Genomic DNA, 16,777 nt, shown 5'->3' on the forward strand with positions numbered 1-16,777 from the left:
ATTTTTTTTTTTTATAAAATTACAAACTCAAAATACATTTTAAAGGCTGTTTTGAAATGAGCAAAGTTGGGTTTTGAGTTACTCCACTTAGATTGATGAATATGAAATTTTCCTAATAATAGAAACAAATCGATAACATACATTTTTCTTATAGGAAACTCAAAATCATTTGTATGAAGTAAGACAGATTTAAGACAAGGTTGCAATTCATTTTAAAACCTAGAAATCGAGACATCTCATTCCAAAAGATTGAAGAGTTCTGAGCGCTATAATATCGCGATACTACAAATCCCGATATGTGAGCCCGCTCTCTCTCCGCCTCCGCAGAGTAAAGCGCATGCGCGAACCGTCACACGTGCTGCTGTTCTCTGAGCGCGCAGCAGCGAAGATGGCGGACGTGGAAAGTAAGATCATGCGTTACACATCTTGCGTTATTTTTGCTACGATTGCTGTAAACTTTAAACTATACTTTAATGTGCATTTATACACGTTTATAATGTGATTAAGAGGGGTAGAACTTAACTCATCAAAGCTGAGTTCCTAACTTCATCAGCACGCGTTATTCCCGGCTGCGTGTAGAAATGCGTGACTAGTGCACATGCTCTCATTAATGTCTTATTGCTAATTAATTCTACTATTGGTGGTAGTTTGGATTTATTGATTGTATATAATGTTTTAAAGAAAAGGGGGGAAGCTGGTAATGGTAACTTTAGTTTATCTTTTTTCCTATCTCAAATGACCAGTCATAGGTAGCTATCAGTATAGGAAGTACATTTACATTTAAGTAACGTTAAATGTATTTCTGCTTTCTGAAGTAAATGTATTTCTGCTTGCATGGAAGTCGGATAACTTTCCTTTTTATAAATCGTATAAGTACGTAAATAAATGAATGATGATATACAGCAAATGGCCAGATTTTCAGCAACTTTAAGTTATCAAATTTCTGCAAACCTCATGTTCACTTTATATGTGTAAGTTATTATTCAATTTACTACCTATTTATCGTAGAGCAGTGTGATTGGCAGTGATAGACAGTGGTTTAATGCAACGTTTAACGTTATTAATGTAATTTTAAAGCTGTTTAGTGGTAAGTTGGGGCGCTAAATCAAACGCCACGTGCTGCTCACTCAGGCCACGTGGTCCCGTTCAGTGCCGTGCACGCGCTCGATGAGGCTTGCTTTATCATGTTTTATGTAGATCCACACATTACACAACTCTCTTGTACTTAATGCATGTTATTTATGTCCCCAGTAGGTTCAGCTAAGAAAGAGAAGAAAAGAAAGTCACAGAAAATTTCACCAGGAGACGTTGGGGTAATTGCAGTTTTATATGCATGCGTTTTTCTTGATATGTAAAAAAAAAAAAAAAAAAAAAAAGTATTAATGATTTGCTATGTCCTCTGCAGTGACACCAAATACTAAGTCAGTTTAAAGACATGAAATTACATGTATTGGCAAAAAAGTGTGGTTTCTTCATTCAGCAATCAATTAGCAGGTTTCAGGATTTTTTTGTTTTTTTTTAATCAGACTTCGCATAAAGATGATTCTTAACTCTTATGAAAGATATATTGGAATTAATTGATGCACCATTTTACTTTAGAGTGAAAATGGCGATTAAAAAGGTTTTCCCATTCAATACTCAGTCTAATCTGCATATTGACGTGTTCTTGGGGCAACATGAAATGAGAAAAATGTAAAAATTGGAGTGAAGATTGGTAAGATTTTCATAATAGCTAGTATTTCACAGGAATAGTGATATATAATTCCACTTGTATAACTCCTGATAATCCTGGTGTCTCTACAGTGTTCTTGGATGAAATAAATGCCCTGTTCTGTAACAGTCATATTTTGGTTGGAAACTACATAACGTTTTCCAGAATTGTTGATTTTGTCAAACAATTTGAAAAGTAGTTGGATTTAAATGATTAATAATTCACATTTCCTCAAACTGTCATTTCATATTGAGTGTTGCATTTGATCATTAAATTAATGTCAGTCTAAAGACTGAGCAGAACTTGTTGTGATGGTGTCTCTGAAACGCCTTAATGTGCTCTTTTACAGGACATTCACAAAAATATAATGTGTCCACAACAGAATTTCTGGTCCAACATGTTTTGGGTTTTTTGTCTAAAAATCGTGTGTTCCCATTCTGAATCCATTTTATTTCCATATTGTAATGAGTAAAATGGCATTCACTTTAGGGCACAATTTTATTTTACATCAAAATGATTTGCCTGCAACAATTGACCTATCATAGACAACTTTTCGTTTGAATTTGGCTGGCAACAATACCAACTTGTGCGATTTTTGGTGCAATTACACTTCCTGATGATTTGTGTCTGTGAGTGTAGCGATCCCCTCATGTCATCATGATTCGACACTGAACTCAATGCGATAATGCAATACTCCAATACATGATTAAACGTGAACTGTTGATTAAAATGCTAAATCTGGTGTTAAATTGTGTGTATAAATGAATAGTCTTGGTGCTGAAACCCAAAACACAGACAATAGAGACACCAGAATAACAATATTCATGATTCTGAAGCTGAAAATACGGAATTATTGTAGATGAATATGATGATCTCTGTCACTGAGTGGCTAAACATAATTAAAATAATGTAGGACACTTTTACTGATAACATCATCAGACATTTGGCATTATCAGGACCACAGATATTCCCCCATTGTATTATTATACATTATATTCAACGTTATTTATAGGAGTTTAATTTAGTACTGACACTAAAACTCTGAAAACTAGAATTTTTTTTTTTTGGGGCGAACTATCCACTATCCGCATTTTTTTTACACCCCTGTTTTATCATAAACTAGTTGTTCATTTCCAAAATCAGTTTAGCAATAACCTCATTGAACTGTTCCGTCAGGACATTCAAGAAAGCGGAGACTTCCTCATCAAACCCGAGTCGAAGGTCGCGACCTTGGACACGTCCCAGTGGCCGTTGCTCTTAAAGGTCAGTGTGTTTACCCACAAACCTTTTCACCAGGCGTGTGTGTGTGTCATGATGAACGTGTTTATCCATTCGCTGAGCGCTAGTGTTGCTGTCCCTCGCCGGCCCCGCGGCTCGTTCTGGGTCGCAGGGTTTCGGCGTCTGGTTCTGCTCGTCTGGGCCGGTGTTCTGTCGGGTCAGCGGGTCAGGCTCACGATGCTGTGCGAGGGAACGGCCCACTTCTGTCAAAGACGATTAAACATATCTGATCACACGGACGCACTTCGGTCTAATCTCGTGACGTCACTTCTGCTTCTAACCTACATGTTTTTCTACAGCATTTTGATAAGCTCAACATCCGGACGGCGCATTACACTCCTCTTCCTCACGGCTCCAATCCGCTCAAGAGGAACATCAGTGATTATGTCAGGTGGGAAATCTCCTGTTAATAAATGTAATAGGGATGCACCGATATTTTGGCTGATAACCGATAATTCTTAGTTTGAAAACCGATATTTTGGCCGATAGCGATAATTCTTAGTTTGAAAACTGATATTTTGACCGATAACCGATAATTCTTAGTTTGAAAACCGATATTTTGGCCGATAACCGATAATTCTTAGTTTCAAAGCCGATATTTTGGCCGATAATTCTTAGTTTGAAAACCGATATTTTGGCTGATAACCAATAATTCTTAATTTGAAAACCCGATATTTTGGCTGATAACCAATAATTCTTAGTTTGAAAACCGATAAATTGGCCGATAATTCTTAGTTTCAAAGCCGAGATTTTGGCCGATAATTCTTAGTTTGAAAACCGATATTTTGGCTGATAACCTATAATTCTTAGTTTGAAAACAGATATTTTGGCTGATAACCAATAATTCTTAGTTTGAAAACCGATATTTTGGCTGATAACCAATAATTCTTAGTTTCAAAACCGATGTTTTGGCCGATAACCGATAATTCTTCGTTTCAAAGCCGAGATTTTGGCCGATAATTATTAGTTTGAAAACCGATAAATTGGCCGATAACCGATAATTCTTCATTTCAAAACCGATATTTTGGCCGGTAACCGATAATTCTTAGTTTCAAAGCCGAGATTTTGGCCGATAATTCTTAGTTTGAAAACCGATATATTGGCCGATAACCGATAATTCTTAGTTTGAAAAATCCATGACCCAAGCACGCAGTTATAATGTTTTTATTACAATTTTAAGTAACTGATATGACATGTTGCACTGAACCGTATTTTCCTTTTTTTAAGTGATTCCAATCATATTTCAAGCAATTCAAATCCACCATGTTGAACAGTGCGCATCTGAAGTGTCTCAGCTGGAGGAAATAACACAATATTTATCGGCTTTAATATATCGGGCCGATAACGATGACGTTAAAAATGAACATATCTACCGATATATCGTGCATCCCTAAAATTTGACGTAAGCCACATGATGATGTGATGTAGATTGCATTAGCACTTTGTGCAAAGATGACCTGTTATCTATCACCCCAGACTGATGGCTCCTCCACAAATGTGTGTGTGTGTTGTGAAGTTGTACCTCTGGTTCACGAGTGTGTTATGTTGAACCTGTATCCCCAGGGCTGGTTTCATTAACCTGGACAAACCCGCCAATCCTTCCTCGCATGAAGTCGTGGCGTGGATCAAGAGGATCCTTCGAGTTGAGAAAACGGGTCACAGTGGCACTCTGGACCCCAAAGTCACGGGTTGCTTAATCGTGTGTGTGGAGCGAGCCACGCGATTGGTTAAATCCCAGCAGAGCGCAGGTGGGTCATCCGCAGCACTTCCGGGCCGACCCGTTCAAGCTCACATTAAAACCAGCAGCCTCTCCTTACTACTCTTGTCTCGTTGCTTTTAGGCAAAGAGTATGTGGGCATAGTACGGCTGCACAATGCACTAGAGAACGAACACCAGCTAGCCAGGGTAAGTAGGAGTGTGTTCTGCTTCAAACCGATGGGGGAATATGGCGGAAATAATCATCTGATGGGGATTATACTAGTGTTATTATTCTCAAGAAAGGTGCTTTTGTCTAAGAACTAACAAGCATTCGCCCAAACTCCAGTTAACGCACATGCTTTAATAATAGTACTGTATTTTTATTTTATATACTATATAATTACTATAATAAAGTAATGCAAATCTAAAAGTAAATTGTAGTGCAGAATAGAGAAAGTGTGTTTGAAGTTTTCTCTGGTCAAAAATGAAGCAAAATCCTGGATCACGCCTCAGATTTGAAGACTCGAGGAATTGGGTGTGGAAAGGTGGGAGGGGTCGAACACAACCAATAAAATATGGGCTTGCAACGCTCATTATATAGATGCATTATTAAAATATTAGGGTGAAAAAAAAATGAAGGCTCCAACTTTTTATTAAGTGGCTCCAAGTACCATGTAATTGCATCTAAAAATAAGTACAATTTACTTATTGTGTTAAAATAACCTCAGTTTACTGTTGAGGAGTGACACGGGTCAGGTGTTGTGGTGCGGGAAGGTTTAATGGGTTAAGGTGTAAGGGAAGGTCAACTGTGTAATTTTAAATGCAATATATTTAAAAAATACCTGTATGTAATTAAAGTGCAATGTAAAAACATTTACACAATAAGTCCATTTATTTCAAATTAATTTCAATGCAAGTACAAAGTAAAGCAACTTAATAAAGTGGGACTAATGAAAATAATTGGGAACTTGACTGTATTAAAAAATATCATTTCTGCACTTTACTGATCTAATACTGATGACTGAGTCTTAAGTGAACATAAACTTTAGGGAGAAAATCATATGAATGTCGTTATATTGGATCAGTGCATTCAGTCTTAAAGTGACAGGAGCCTAATAAACCTGTTGCTGTCTGTCATAATTAAACGACAGAGCGAATCACTTCAGCGAAAAGCTTTTGTAGCGCATTTAATTCATTGTGAAGACCATAGTTAAAAAAAATATTAATCAATTTCTGTATTTCATACTTTAATATTAGGCTAAAACACACTCTTTGATTTTAAAAACCGCTGATCTAACGCATAAAAGTGAATAATTGCAGAAATACCATTGTAGTTTTGAATAATGTTTAGTTTAGTTGGGTCATTGCTGTGTGTGTGTGTGTGTGTGACATGATGAACTTGTTTATCCATTCTCTGAGTGTCTCTCGGCCCTCCTCTCTCTCCGCCGGCCTCGTGTCTCTGCCGCAGTGTTCTGCTGTGTCGGATGCTCTCGAGGCCGTGCGTGAGGGGAGGGCCTGGGTTCACCGAAGAAGAGCGGACATTTCTGAACACACACGGGGCTTTCGAACCGGGTGCTTATAAGATGGTGACCCGAACTAATGAGCGTTTTCCTGGTTGCGTTCGCACCGCTAGTATGACCTTTGAGTGATGTGAGACACTCGCTGTTTAGACGTCGCTCGCATTCTCCGTGTTCATTAGTCTACGATCAGTCTCAAATAACTGGAAGTCGTCAGTAATGAAGAGTTATTAGTGTGTGTGAGCAGAAACACACAATCATGATTCTCTCGGTCTCCTCAAACTGTGAACCGCTTCCTCCGGTGCGAAAGCCCCTACACACGTGGACCGTGAATGAGTGCCGGAGGTCTTGTGTGAGATCATCATCAGTGTGTGTGTGTTTCTCTTCAGGCGATGGAGTGTTTAACAGGAGCCCTGTTCCAGAGGCCTCCGCTCATCGCCGCTGTGAAGCGTCAGCTGCGAGTGCGCACCATCTACGAGAGCAAGCTGATCGAGTACGACCCCGAGAGGAGGCTAGGTCAGGAGCTCAGGCTTGTTTATGTCCTCTCGACTCATGAACTGTACGCCACATGATGATGTGATGTAGATTGCATTAGCACACTGTGCAAAGATGACTGTCTATCTATCACCCCAGACTGATGGCTTTAGTGCAACCCGCACAAATCACACACACACACACACACACACGACTAAATGCCCGTCATTAGACGTTGGCTTATAATTTTAGAGGTCGCTCTCTAGAGTAGGGCTGTGAAGTTGATAAATCACATCCAAGAAGTTTGTTTACATAGTGCATGTACACTACATATAATTTGTTTGTATATATAAACACGCATACAAGTGTGTATATATTACATATAATTATCTTGTATAAACAATTTTTAAATTTGTATATGAGAGTGTATGCATGTACATATATGTATACATTTAAGAAAAATGTGTGTATATATGTGTTTGTGTGTGTATATATATATATATATATATTTATTTTAGGGCTGTCAACCAATTAATCGCATCCAAAATAAAAGTTTGTGTTTACATAATATACGTGAGTAAAATGTGTATAATAAATTTTGTATATATATAAATACACATGCATGTATATTTAAGAAAAAAAATATTTATATATAATATAAATGATATATAAATCTATATACTGTATATACATGAAAATATATTTCTTAGATGTATACAAGCATGTGTGTGTATTTACATATATAAAATAATTTTACACCTTTCACCCACATATATTATGTAAACACAAACTTATTTTGGATGCGATTAATCGTTTGACAGCCATTATTTATATATATATATACACACACACTCACATTTATATATATATATATATATATATACACACACAAATATATATTTTTGTGTATATAAATATATATATATATGCGTGTATGTATACGAGTATGTGTGTGTATATGTATGTACACACAATTATGCAGTGCACATGTAAACAATCCTGACTGATCCGATGCATATATGTGCGTGTGTATATATATATATATATATATATATTGCATGCACGATATAATTATATGCTGTACACAATATGGAAACGCACACTTTTATTTTGATGGTGATTTGTTTCACAGCCCTACTCCAGTGTTTGAGATGCAGACTTAAGTCAATCAAGCATTTTATTTTGTTTAATAGAGCTTATCTGCAGCAAATTACTTTATCTTTGTAAAATGGCACAATCTTAAACGCACAGGCGCTAATATATTAGCTAATGGCGATTCTGTCGATACGGTGTCTTTCAAGGGTTAAATCCACTAAAATGACTCCGTTCCCGAAGTGCCAGATTGTGAGTGTGTGTGTGTGTTTGCAGGCATCTTCTGGGTGAGCTGTGAGGCGGGCACGTACATCCGGACGCTGTGTGTGCACCTGGGGCTGCTGCTGGGGGTCGGAGGGCAGATGCAGGAGCTCCGCCGGGTCCGCTCGGGGGTTCTGGGAGAAATGGTACGGTGAGAACCGGGTCTCGGTCTGAGGAACCAGAGTGTTGAGTTCAGTTCTGGGCTTGATCCCCAGTTCTGCTAATTAACCTCTGGGACAGAAAACGGCTGAGAGTTAATCATCATGAAGTGGTGTTTGACTTCCTTCATCAAACTCCAGCCGACACCAACTCCTGTAGGAACATGTTCTTCATGAGAGCTAGTAATGATCCGTCAGTTCAGCTCGCTCCAGTCCATCCACTTCACTATATTTGAGGATAAAGAGTTACCCAGATATGAGCTGAAAATGACCGTCTCCCAAAACCTATGTTTGGAGATTTCTGCATTTGTAAAATTGATTAAAATGCTGTAAATGTAGGGTGTTGGGTTGTTTTTAGATCTGCATATAGATATATCTATGCGAAATAGTTTTGATTTATTTTTAAAAAATACTTCCCTTGATCTGAGCGGTACAAGACTTGGCTACTTTTCCTAAGTTTGCCTCCTGAACACACACATTTTTTTGACCCAATTCTACAATGTTAAATGGGTTAAAAATAATACTACGGGTCAAAAATGGGCACCCATAGAAATGAATGGGAAAAACTGTAATTTCGAGCATTCTAAAATAAGCCAAAATGATGACCGCAAAGTCACTTCATCTTTAGGTTTCAGCTCTAAGAACTTATTGGAATGATATTTTAATGTAGTTAAAAAAATAAAACAGAAAAATAAGCATAATTTACATAGAAAATATGCTACTTTTTGAAGTAAATAAATTCAAAATACCCCCAAAATAAAAAAAAAACACCAGAAATGGATAGACAAAACTTTATCGAATACAGTGATATTACATTTATAATAAATAAAAATTGTCACATCGAAGTCCTCTGCCCACATTTGCCCACAATTACAAGATTAAGGGCTATAAAGTGAATACGTTTGAGGGCTAAAAGATTGAGACCCTGTTTAAAGCGTTCAGGTGTTTGATCCCAGTCTGTGTTTCTGTTAGGATAGCCTGGTGACGGTGTGTGTATGTTTGTTAGGATAGCCTGGTGACGGTGTGTGTGTGTTTGTTAGGATAACCTGGTGACTGTGTGTGTGTGTGTTTGTTAGGATAACCTGGTGACGATGCATGACGTGCTGGACGCGCAGTGGCAGTTCGACCACAACAAGGACGAGACGTACTTGCGGCGAGTGATCTTCCCTCTGGAGAAACTCCTCATCTCACACAAGAGGATCGTCATGAAGGACAGCGCTGTAGGCGAACTCACGTCACACTCTTCAGAACGAGTTTTGATCGTACACGTTTGTGATAATGACGTGTGTTCTGTTACAGGTGAACGCTATATGCTACGGCGCTAAGATCATGTTACCAGGCGTCCTGCGATATGAAGATGGCATTGAGATCAATCAAGACATCGTCATTATAACCACTAAAGGAGAAGCCATTTGTACAGGTGAACGACGTGTGCACTCCCAGCATGCACTGTTCTAAGCCACATGATGATGTGATGTAGATTACATTAGCATTACTGCAAAGATGACTGTTTATCTATCACCCAAGACTGATGGCTGTGTGTGAGGATTGGTGTGTTAGCGGTCCTGCAGCAGATCCTCATTACTCTGGTGTGTGTGTGTGTGTGTGTGTTTGCAGCGGTGGCCCTGATGACGACCGCCGTCATCTCCACGTGTGATCACGGCGTTGTTGCTAAAATCAAGAGGGTCATTATGGAGCGGGACACGTATCCACGCAAATGGGGCCTCGGCCCGAAGGTGAGGAACGCCGAGAGACCGCGCGCTTCTCAGTGGGGACGTCGTGTACGCGTTTCGTAACGTTTTTATGTTTCAGGCTAGTCAGAAGAAAATGATGATTCAGAAAGGACTTCTGGACAAACACGGCAAGCCGAACGGGAGCACTCCTGCGGACTGGAAAGAGGGATACGTGGACTACAGGTACGTGACTGGATACGTGGAGATGGAGGAACTGTTACTGTTCACAGAGCAGCAATGGGTTAAAGTTTATAATCTGTTTCAAATGGACAGCTTGAGTGGCGGAGTCTACTTTCTAGATTAAGCTCAAGTTTCACAAAGCTCTATCCACAAGTTTCGTACGCCCCATGAGGCCTTGCGTCAAAAGTGGGCGCGACTTCCGGTTGGAAGTAAACAAAGCGCGATTTGACATGCTTGACACTCGTTCATTCAACAGTCGACAGTCATTCAAGTTATAGCGATGCAAACTAGCTAACGATGTGGGAACACAACCTCAGCGAAATTAAAAAGGGTGAAATAACAGCACCTTTACCCTCCGCAGTAGTATTATACAGGGCTCCAGACTAACTTTTTTTACTAGGAGCGCTGTTGCCCCTGACTGAAAATTTTAGGAGCGCAAGCAGAAAATTTAGGGGCACACCTTAAATCAGCTCGCAATGCAATTATTCAAATTTCCCACAAAATAACTGTAATACTGACAAATTATTTAATAATAAATAGACTTAACATTATGATGTGCTGTTTTATTTTAAGTTCACAGGGCTCCAGACTCAAATTTGAGGGCAGCACCACCTCAAATCAGAACTCGAGTTATACAAAAAAAACTGGTAGCACTGGGGCTGACAATAAATCACTTAGATTAATTTAGTTATCCTCTTATAATGTCTTAATATTAATTAAAAACAAAAGGAGAGAAAACATGTATGTATAAGGACTTGGAGTGAATAGCCAATAAACATCTTACTGTTTACAATGTTTTTGTTTTTTTTTGTTTTTTTTAAATAATAATAATAATAATTTTAATGTTTAAATAAGAGTTTTCCAACATCTTAAAATTTTTCGTTTTAGGACAATCTTTGAAGAATGAACAAAAAATGTGTTGATCATCACAAAAAAATAAATAAATAAAACATTTATATATGATATTATCGTTTTGAAGAGCAGGAGAAAAGATGTGTAGGCTACGTTGTAAGCGTTTGACATCATATTTATGGTTGGAGTTAACTTACTAGCCTAAATCCATGGTGAATGTTGCTGATTTGTGGACTAAAAGCCTTCTATAAGTGTTTCTCCTGGTTTCCACGTCAGCGCTGTTTGATCTGATATGGTTTATAACAGAAACCTGCGCCGAATCGGAGTGTTTCTCACTGGATCTCGTAGCGATGATGTTATTAATTCTGAGGTGAATTCAATGGATTTATTCACTGGATCTGCTAGTAACAGTGTCGCGTGATCGAGATCGGCCCGCGACTGGCAAGTTCGTCAGTGGTTCGGGGGGCTCCACTATGCGCTGCTCTGTCTATTATGTCCAACCTAATAAAAACGCTAACGGTCCGTCCGTGAGTTGCGCATTTTAGTTCCACTTTCATTTTGTTTGTATTCGCTGCTAGGTAACGTGTCGATAGATCGCTTATTGCTCAGACGCACATTGCAGGTTGTGATATTTGTCTCCGTCTCCTTCCCACAGACGTTTATTCGCGCTATTCTTGTCACGGATTCATTGACGCGTCCCTTCCACGCTTTACCATGCGTTTAACGTGTGGCAAATTTACCGGTCGCACATGTGCGACTGGATGTAAAATTCAGTCGCACACTCTCAAATTTTGGTCGCAAAATGCGACTATTTGGTCGCAGTCTGGAGCCCTGTTATAATAACATTATTAATAATCAATACTCATCAAGGCATGGTGACAGACAGTTGTGCGAGCTGACAAACAATTAAAATAAAAAATACACACTTAGTCATTGTGCTTTGGAGTTTATTCAAAATCATAAATGAATGTGCTGCTTGAATACATTAACTGGCACATTTGGTATTCTGTCAACTCCTGAGTTTAGGTGTAACATCAGTAGCGAACAGCCAATCACATGCTGATCGAGTTTAGAGAATATTAAGAGTTTTTAAACAAATGTACACAGGAAGATTCGTCGTCTTTTGGGAGGTGATGGAAACTACAGTCGTTGGCAGGATCACTCTGATTTCGTTTTCAGCTTATGTTCAAAACAATCACGTTTAAGCCGCTGAATTAGTTTAGTCCGGTTATACAAACAACCGCGAACAGCACATGTTGCCCCTGAGCTCCGTAACGACATCTCTCATAAAGATTTGCGTCTTTAAATAGTAAAATAATTCTCCGAAAAACAGCTAGCCTCTTCGCTAACTAACACACAAAATACCATTGGAATGCTACTCCCGCCGCCTCACCGGAAGTTTCACCCACTTTATTTTTTACAGGAGCGCCCCTTGTGGATAGTGTTAGACAAACCTCAAATGTGCTCATAGACTAGACTGTCATAAAAAATAAAGCCTGACTTAATTTAGACCAAAACAATTAGAATGCGCTTACTCGATCCGCCATGTTTTTGTTTTTTGAAAAGTGGCTTATTTAACTCAGAATGCATTGCAGTGTAGTCCTTAAGATAGTCAGAGGCCGTTTCTCAATATGCCTTCTTGTCTGTTCTTGTGGACTTGTGAATCGTCATCAGTCGCGGCCCAATTACTGTCCCAATACACAAGTTTGCATTTTGGCAAGAACGGTTAAAAATCCCGGATGTGTTCTTGACACTCGCATTTTACCGAGGATGCATCGGATGGTAACTTGTGTGAACTTGACGGCAGAAATATCCCATAATTCATTTCGGCATTCGTGGAAGGAGCGGGAAGCAGAGAGAGGCAGGTCAAAAGTTACCTGAATATTACCGGCGTTTTTTTCCTGCCGTTGGCTAGTGATGTACACAAACAAACAACAGAAGCTATGTATATTTATTGTTATGAATATACATTACATTGTAGTGTATGTAGCGTAGTCCCTTAGGTTTGGGCGATAAAGCCTGGCTGGATAATAGTTCTCGTTATGTTTGGGCAACGCAGACGGCGTCTGTGCGGGGGTAACGTTACTATTGCGCAATACCAGCAAGAACGCATCGTCTCAAACGGTCCGCAGCGTTCTGTGTGCTCGTCACCTCGTGAGTTCGTTCTTCCAAGAACACAAGTCCGTACTTTGCATTCTTGGTTTTGAGAAACGGCCAGAGTCTTCAGTGCTTTGTGCAACGGTCTAATTTAGACGTCTATCTGAAGTCTGACCATCTACTATATCTAAACCATAGTCCGTTTATCTTTGTGAAACCAGCCCGTTTACAGCTGGTATTGAGATGCGTTTTGGTGGATCGGATCATAAATAGACGAGGGGGACGCGTTCCCGTTTACGCCAGTGTTTTATTCGGTCTCTTTTGTCCACTTTAACCACTTCTGTCCTGAGTTCTTCAGAGGAGAGTATGAGCGAGTAAATGTGTGTTTCAGATCTTAATGGACAAAATAAGATCATGCTATTTACATATGAACACGACCGGAGACTTTAGTTTCTGCTCTTCCAGCGTCGAGACCAGCCGAACGCTGCGAGTGTGTGTTAGAAATCAGGAACGCTGAGAGAACATTGTGTTTGATTTCCTCGTGTCTTCAGCTGATAAAGTTTAAACCCCGTCTGGCTAGATCTCTATAATGTTCACTCATTATTCAGGAGACGGAGAGAAGACGCTCTTTTAGCGTCTGTTTGAACACATGAGCGTTTACACTACGACAGCAATCCGCTCGAGTGTGTTTTCAACTGGAAGTGGACGAGCTCAAAGCGCTTTAGACCCGTTTACACACCCGTGTTTAGTGTCGTACACTCGTGATCCGATCGACCGAAACGCATCTTATCCCCAGGTGAATGTCAGGCCTGATTACACATGTAGTTCAGCCAGTGTCCACAGGATGGCACCATTTATCAGTGCATCCTGATGTTACAACTCTTGCAAGGCAATAAAGATAAAATGCTAAAATATAGGTGTGTGTGTGTGTGTGTATGAGGTGTTTCTGCAGACTGTTATCCCTGTCCGGTCTGTGGTGACCCTGCCGGGAGTCTGTCTGCTACAGTAAGCCCTGAGCTCAGGATCTGGCGTCTGCATCGGGCCGGCGTCCCCTGAGCTCTCGGGACAAGCGGATCTCCAGTGTGTGGGGTCGAGTCGTGTGGGATTTACATTCACAAACTCTCTCTCTTTCTCTTTTGTAGCACTGCAAAGGTGAAGAAGGGTCAAGCGACGGCTGAGACCACAGCGAAGGTACATGTGATTTTATGAATTTTCTTTTTGTGATGCTCAATCAGCTTGTTGAATAAACTTGGGTTGTTTCTCTGGTCATGATAAAGGTGAAGACTCGACTTTATGCATGTTTTGTAAGTTTAGCCTCTGTTAAACACATTATTAGTCATGGGTAGGCTAAAATACTAGTATAATGCTCTTAAGTTATTTTACTGAAGGACTTGTTTTGTAAGATTATGCCCGAAAAGGTTTTGGATTTATCATGTTAATTTTTTCCCTTTTTTTTGCTATGAAAATGCTGCCATGGCATTAAATAAAACACTATCTCTCATTGTGATCTTCCCTGTGTTTTTAAATGGTGTATAGTTTAACACGGCCAAAGGAATCATCGTCTGAAGAGCGAGACTAAATGCATTGTTTTGCTTCTGTTGGTATTGGATTAACACTCTTTGTTGTTCTAGAGGAAACGTGACGAGAGCGGAAGTGAAAGTGGTGATGCTGTCGCTCAGGACACATCCAAGACAGAGGAAGAAGTCAAAAAGGAGAAGAAGAAAAAGAAGAAAGAAAAGAAGTTGAAGTTGGCAGAAGAGGCTCCGGCCGAGGATGAACCCGAGGTCAGGGTTCGGTCGCTCACATGACGCACGTTTGTAGGGCTGTAATCGGGGGAGGGGGCGTTAGATTAATGAGCTGTGCAGTACTTGGTAGCCTTGTCTGCCTAAAATAATTATTAACTTAAAGTAGTCTATTTACAGTATATAAAACTGTTTTTGACCCTATGTTGCACTGAAATAACGCACTCCAGTCTGTCGGCTCTGATCCGCAACTAGTGATATCAGTAGTACCGTCAGTTTCACTATTTGGGCGCTGGGGTTGGACACTTGGTTTGGCTGTTGGGGTTGAGCGCTGTAGTTGGCTGCGGGCGCTGGGTTTTGGCTGCGGGCGCTGGGGTTGGACCCTTGGTTTGGGCGGTTGGGTTTGGGTGGTGGGTTTGGCCTTTGGCTTTAAGCGCTGGGGTTGGACGCTTGGTTTGGGTGCTGGGGTTTGGCTGTTGGGGTTGGGCGTTGTGGTTGTGTTTGGGTGCTGGTGTTCAGGCGCTGGGGTTTGCCTGCTGGCACTTGGTTTGGGCGCTGGAGTTGGGTTTTGCGGTGGGTTTGGCCGCTGGGGTTGGCCGTTGGGTTTGGGCACTGGGGTTGACCGTTGGGTTTGGGCATTGAGGTTGGCCGTTGGTTTTGGGCGCTGGGGTTGACCGTTGGGTTTGGGCACTGGGGTTGACCGTTGGGTTTGGGCATTGAGGTTGGCCGTTGGTTTTGGGCGCTGGGGTTGACCGTTGGGTTTGGGCACTGGGGTTGACCGTTGGGTTTGGGCATTGAGGTTGGCCGTTGGTTTTGGGCGCTGGGGTTGACCGTTGGGTTTGGGCACTGGGGTTGACCGTTGGGTTTGGGCATTGAGGTTGGCCGTTGGTTTTGGGCATTGGGGTTGGCCGCTGGGGTTGGCCGTTGGTTTTGGGCGCTGGGGTTGGCCGTTGGTTTTGGGCGCTGGGGTTGGCCGTTGGTTTTGGGCGCTGGGGTTGGCCGTTGGTTTTGGGCACTGGGGTTGGCCGTTGGGATTGGGCACTGGGGTTGGCTGTCGGGTTTGGGTGCTGGGGTTGGCCGTTGGGTTTGGGCGCTGGCGTTGGGTTTGGGTGCTGGGGTTGGGCGTTGGGTTTGGGCGCTGGGGTTGGCCGTTGGGTTTGGGCGCTGGCGTTGAGTTTGGGCGCTGGCGTTGGGTTTGGGCGCTGGGGTTGGGCGCTGGCGTCGGGTTTGGGCGCTGGGGTTGGCCGTTGGGTTTGGGCGCTGGCGTTGGGTTTGGGCGCTGGCGTCGGGTTTGGGCGCTGGGGTTGGCCGTTGGGTTTGGGCGCTGGCGGTTGGGTTTGAGTGCTGGGGTTGGGCTAATCCAAAACAAGTAAAAACAAGAGTAGTGTTCTGAAGACAGACTGTTACCTGTGAAACGGGTTCTCTGAAAACATTTGCAATTAGTGCTTTCCACCTCATTAAATTACCACAGAAAAAATGAGTCGAGCCAGAACGTATCGACCAATAAGTGAACTGGGAGATTACAGCCATACACGATTGTTCAATTTAGTGTGAGGATGATGTACTAAACCAGCTCCTTTCACATGCAGGTCACGGAGAGCGCCAAGAAGAAGAAGAAAAAGAAAAAGGAGAAAGATGCAGAAGCTGCTTCAGAATGAACAGACTTGTGTAATATTGAGAGAGCGCACCAGTAATAGTGTCGAGTGGAAACTGGTTACCAGTGCAACGATGGACAACGGCCGGTCTAAAGATCGTTCTTGTAAATGTTTGCAGTTCGAAATACTTGAGTTTGTTTTTTTGGTCGTCCAAATGAAATCCTTATTGCCAGGGTTCATTCAAGTATTTGAACGTTTTTTTTTTTATTATTATTATTGTAAATACAGATTGTAATCCTGTAATCAAATGAAACATGACTGACTTTTTACAAAAAAAGGCTCCTTTGTTTCCTTCTGCATTTGACCCGTTTAAGAGCGATTCATCCGCT

The 16,777-nt window shown here is 41.1% G+C and overlaps 1 protein-coding gene and 5 non-coding genes across 7 annotated transcripts; all 6 read left to right on the forward strand.

Annotated features, from left to right (window-relative positions):
* Window positions 1-314: 314 nt before the first annotated feature.
* Window positions 315-16,710, forward strand: dkc1 (dyskerin pseudouridine synthase 1). Of its 2 annotated transcripts, none has more exons than XM_039663657.2 (15): window positions 315-404; window positions 1,252-1,313; window positions 2,888-2,974; window positions 3,289-3,380; window positions 4,553-4,737; window positions 4,830-4,894; window positions 6,594-6,720; window positions 8,047-8,177; window positions 9,266-9,409; window positions 9,489-9,609; window positions 9,807-9,925; window positions 10,002-10,105; window positions 14,194-14,242; window positions 14,683-14,835; window positions 16,383-16,710. In XM_039663657.2, the coding sequence occupies exons 1-15, from the start codon at window positions 338-340 to the stop codon at window positions 16,449-16,451; spliced, it is 1,575 nt and encodes a 524-aa protein (XP_039519591.2). In that variant the 5' UTR covers window positions 315-337; the 3' UTR covers window positions 16,452-16,710. The 2 variants fall into 2 exon arrangements, with proteins under 2 accessions (XP_039519591.2, XP_039519592.2); XM_039663658.2 differs by having other exon boundaries at window positions 328-404; window positions 1,255-1,313.
* On the forward strand, window positions 3,018-3,223 carry LOC120473701 (small nucleolar RNA SNORD17). The gene has a single exon (XR_005621644.2). It is a non-coding gene; the product is annotated as a small nucleolar RNA SNORD17 (small nucleolar RNA).
* LOC120473697 (small nucleolar RNA SNORD83) lies at window positions 4,396-4,475 on the forward strand. The gene has a single exon (XR_005621640.1). It is a non-coding gene; the product is annotated as a small nucleolar RNA SNORD83 (small nucleolar RNA).
* LOC120473703 (small nucleolar RNA SNORD83) lies at window positions 6,768-6,847 on the forward strand. Its single transcript, XR_005621646.1, has one exon. It is a non-coding gene; the product is annotated as a small nucleolar RNA SNORD83 (small nucleolar RNA).
* Window positions 8,208-8,339, forward strand: LOC120473698 (small nucleolar RNA SNORA36 family). The gene has a single exon (XR_005621641.2). It is a non-coding gene; the product is annotated as a small nucleolar RNA SNORA36 family (small nucleolar RNA).
* On the forward strand, window positions 9,648-9,726 carry LOC120473705 (small nucleolar RNA SNORD83). The gene has a single exon (XR_005621648.1). It is a non-coding gene; the product is annotated as a small nucleolar RNA SNORD83 (small nucleolar RNA).
* Window positions 16,711-16,777: the final 67 nt, after the last annotated feature.

This window comes from Pimephales promelas, chromosome 19, assembly GCF_988280905.1.
Source record: "Pimephales promelas chromosome 19, fPimPro1.hap1.1, whole genome shotgun sequence".
NCBI classification, from domain to species: Eukaryota; Metazoa; Chordata; class Actinopteri; order Cypriniformes; family Leuciscidae; genus Pimephales; species Pimephales promelas.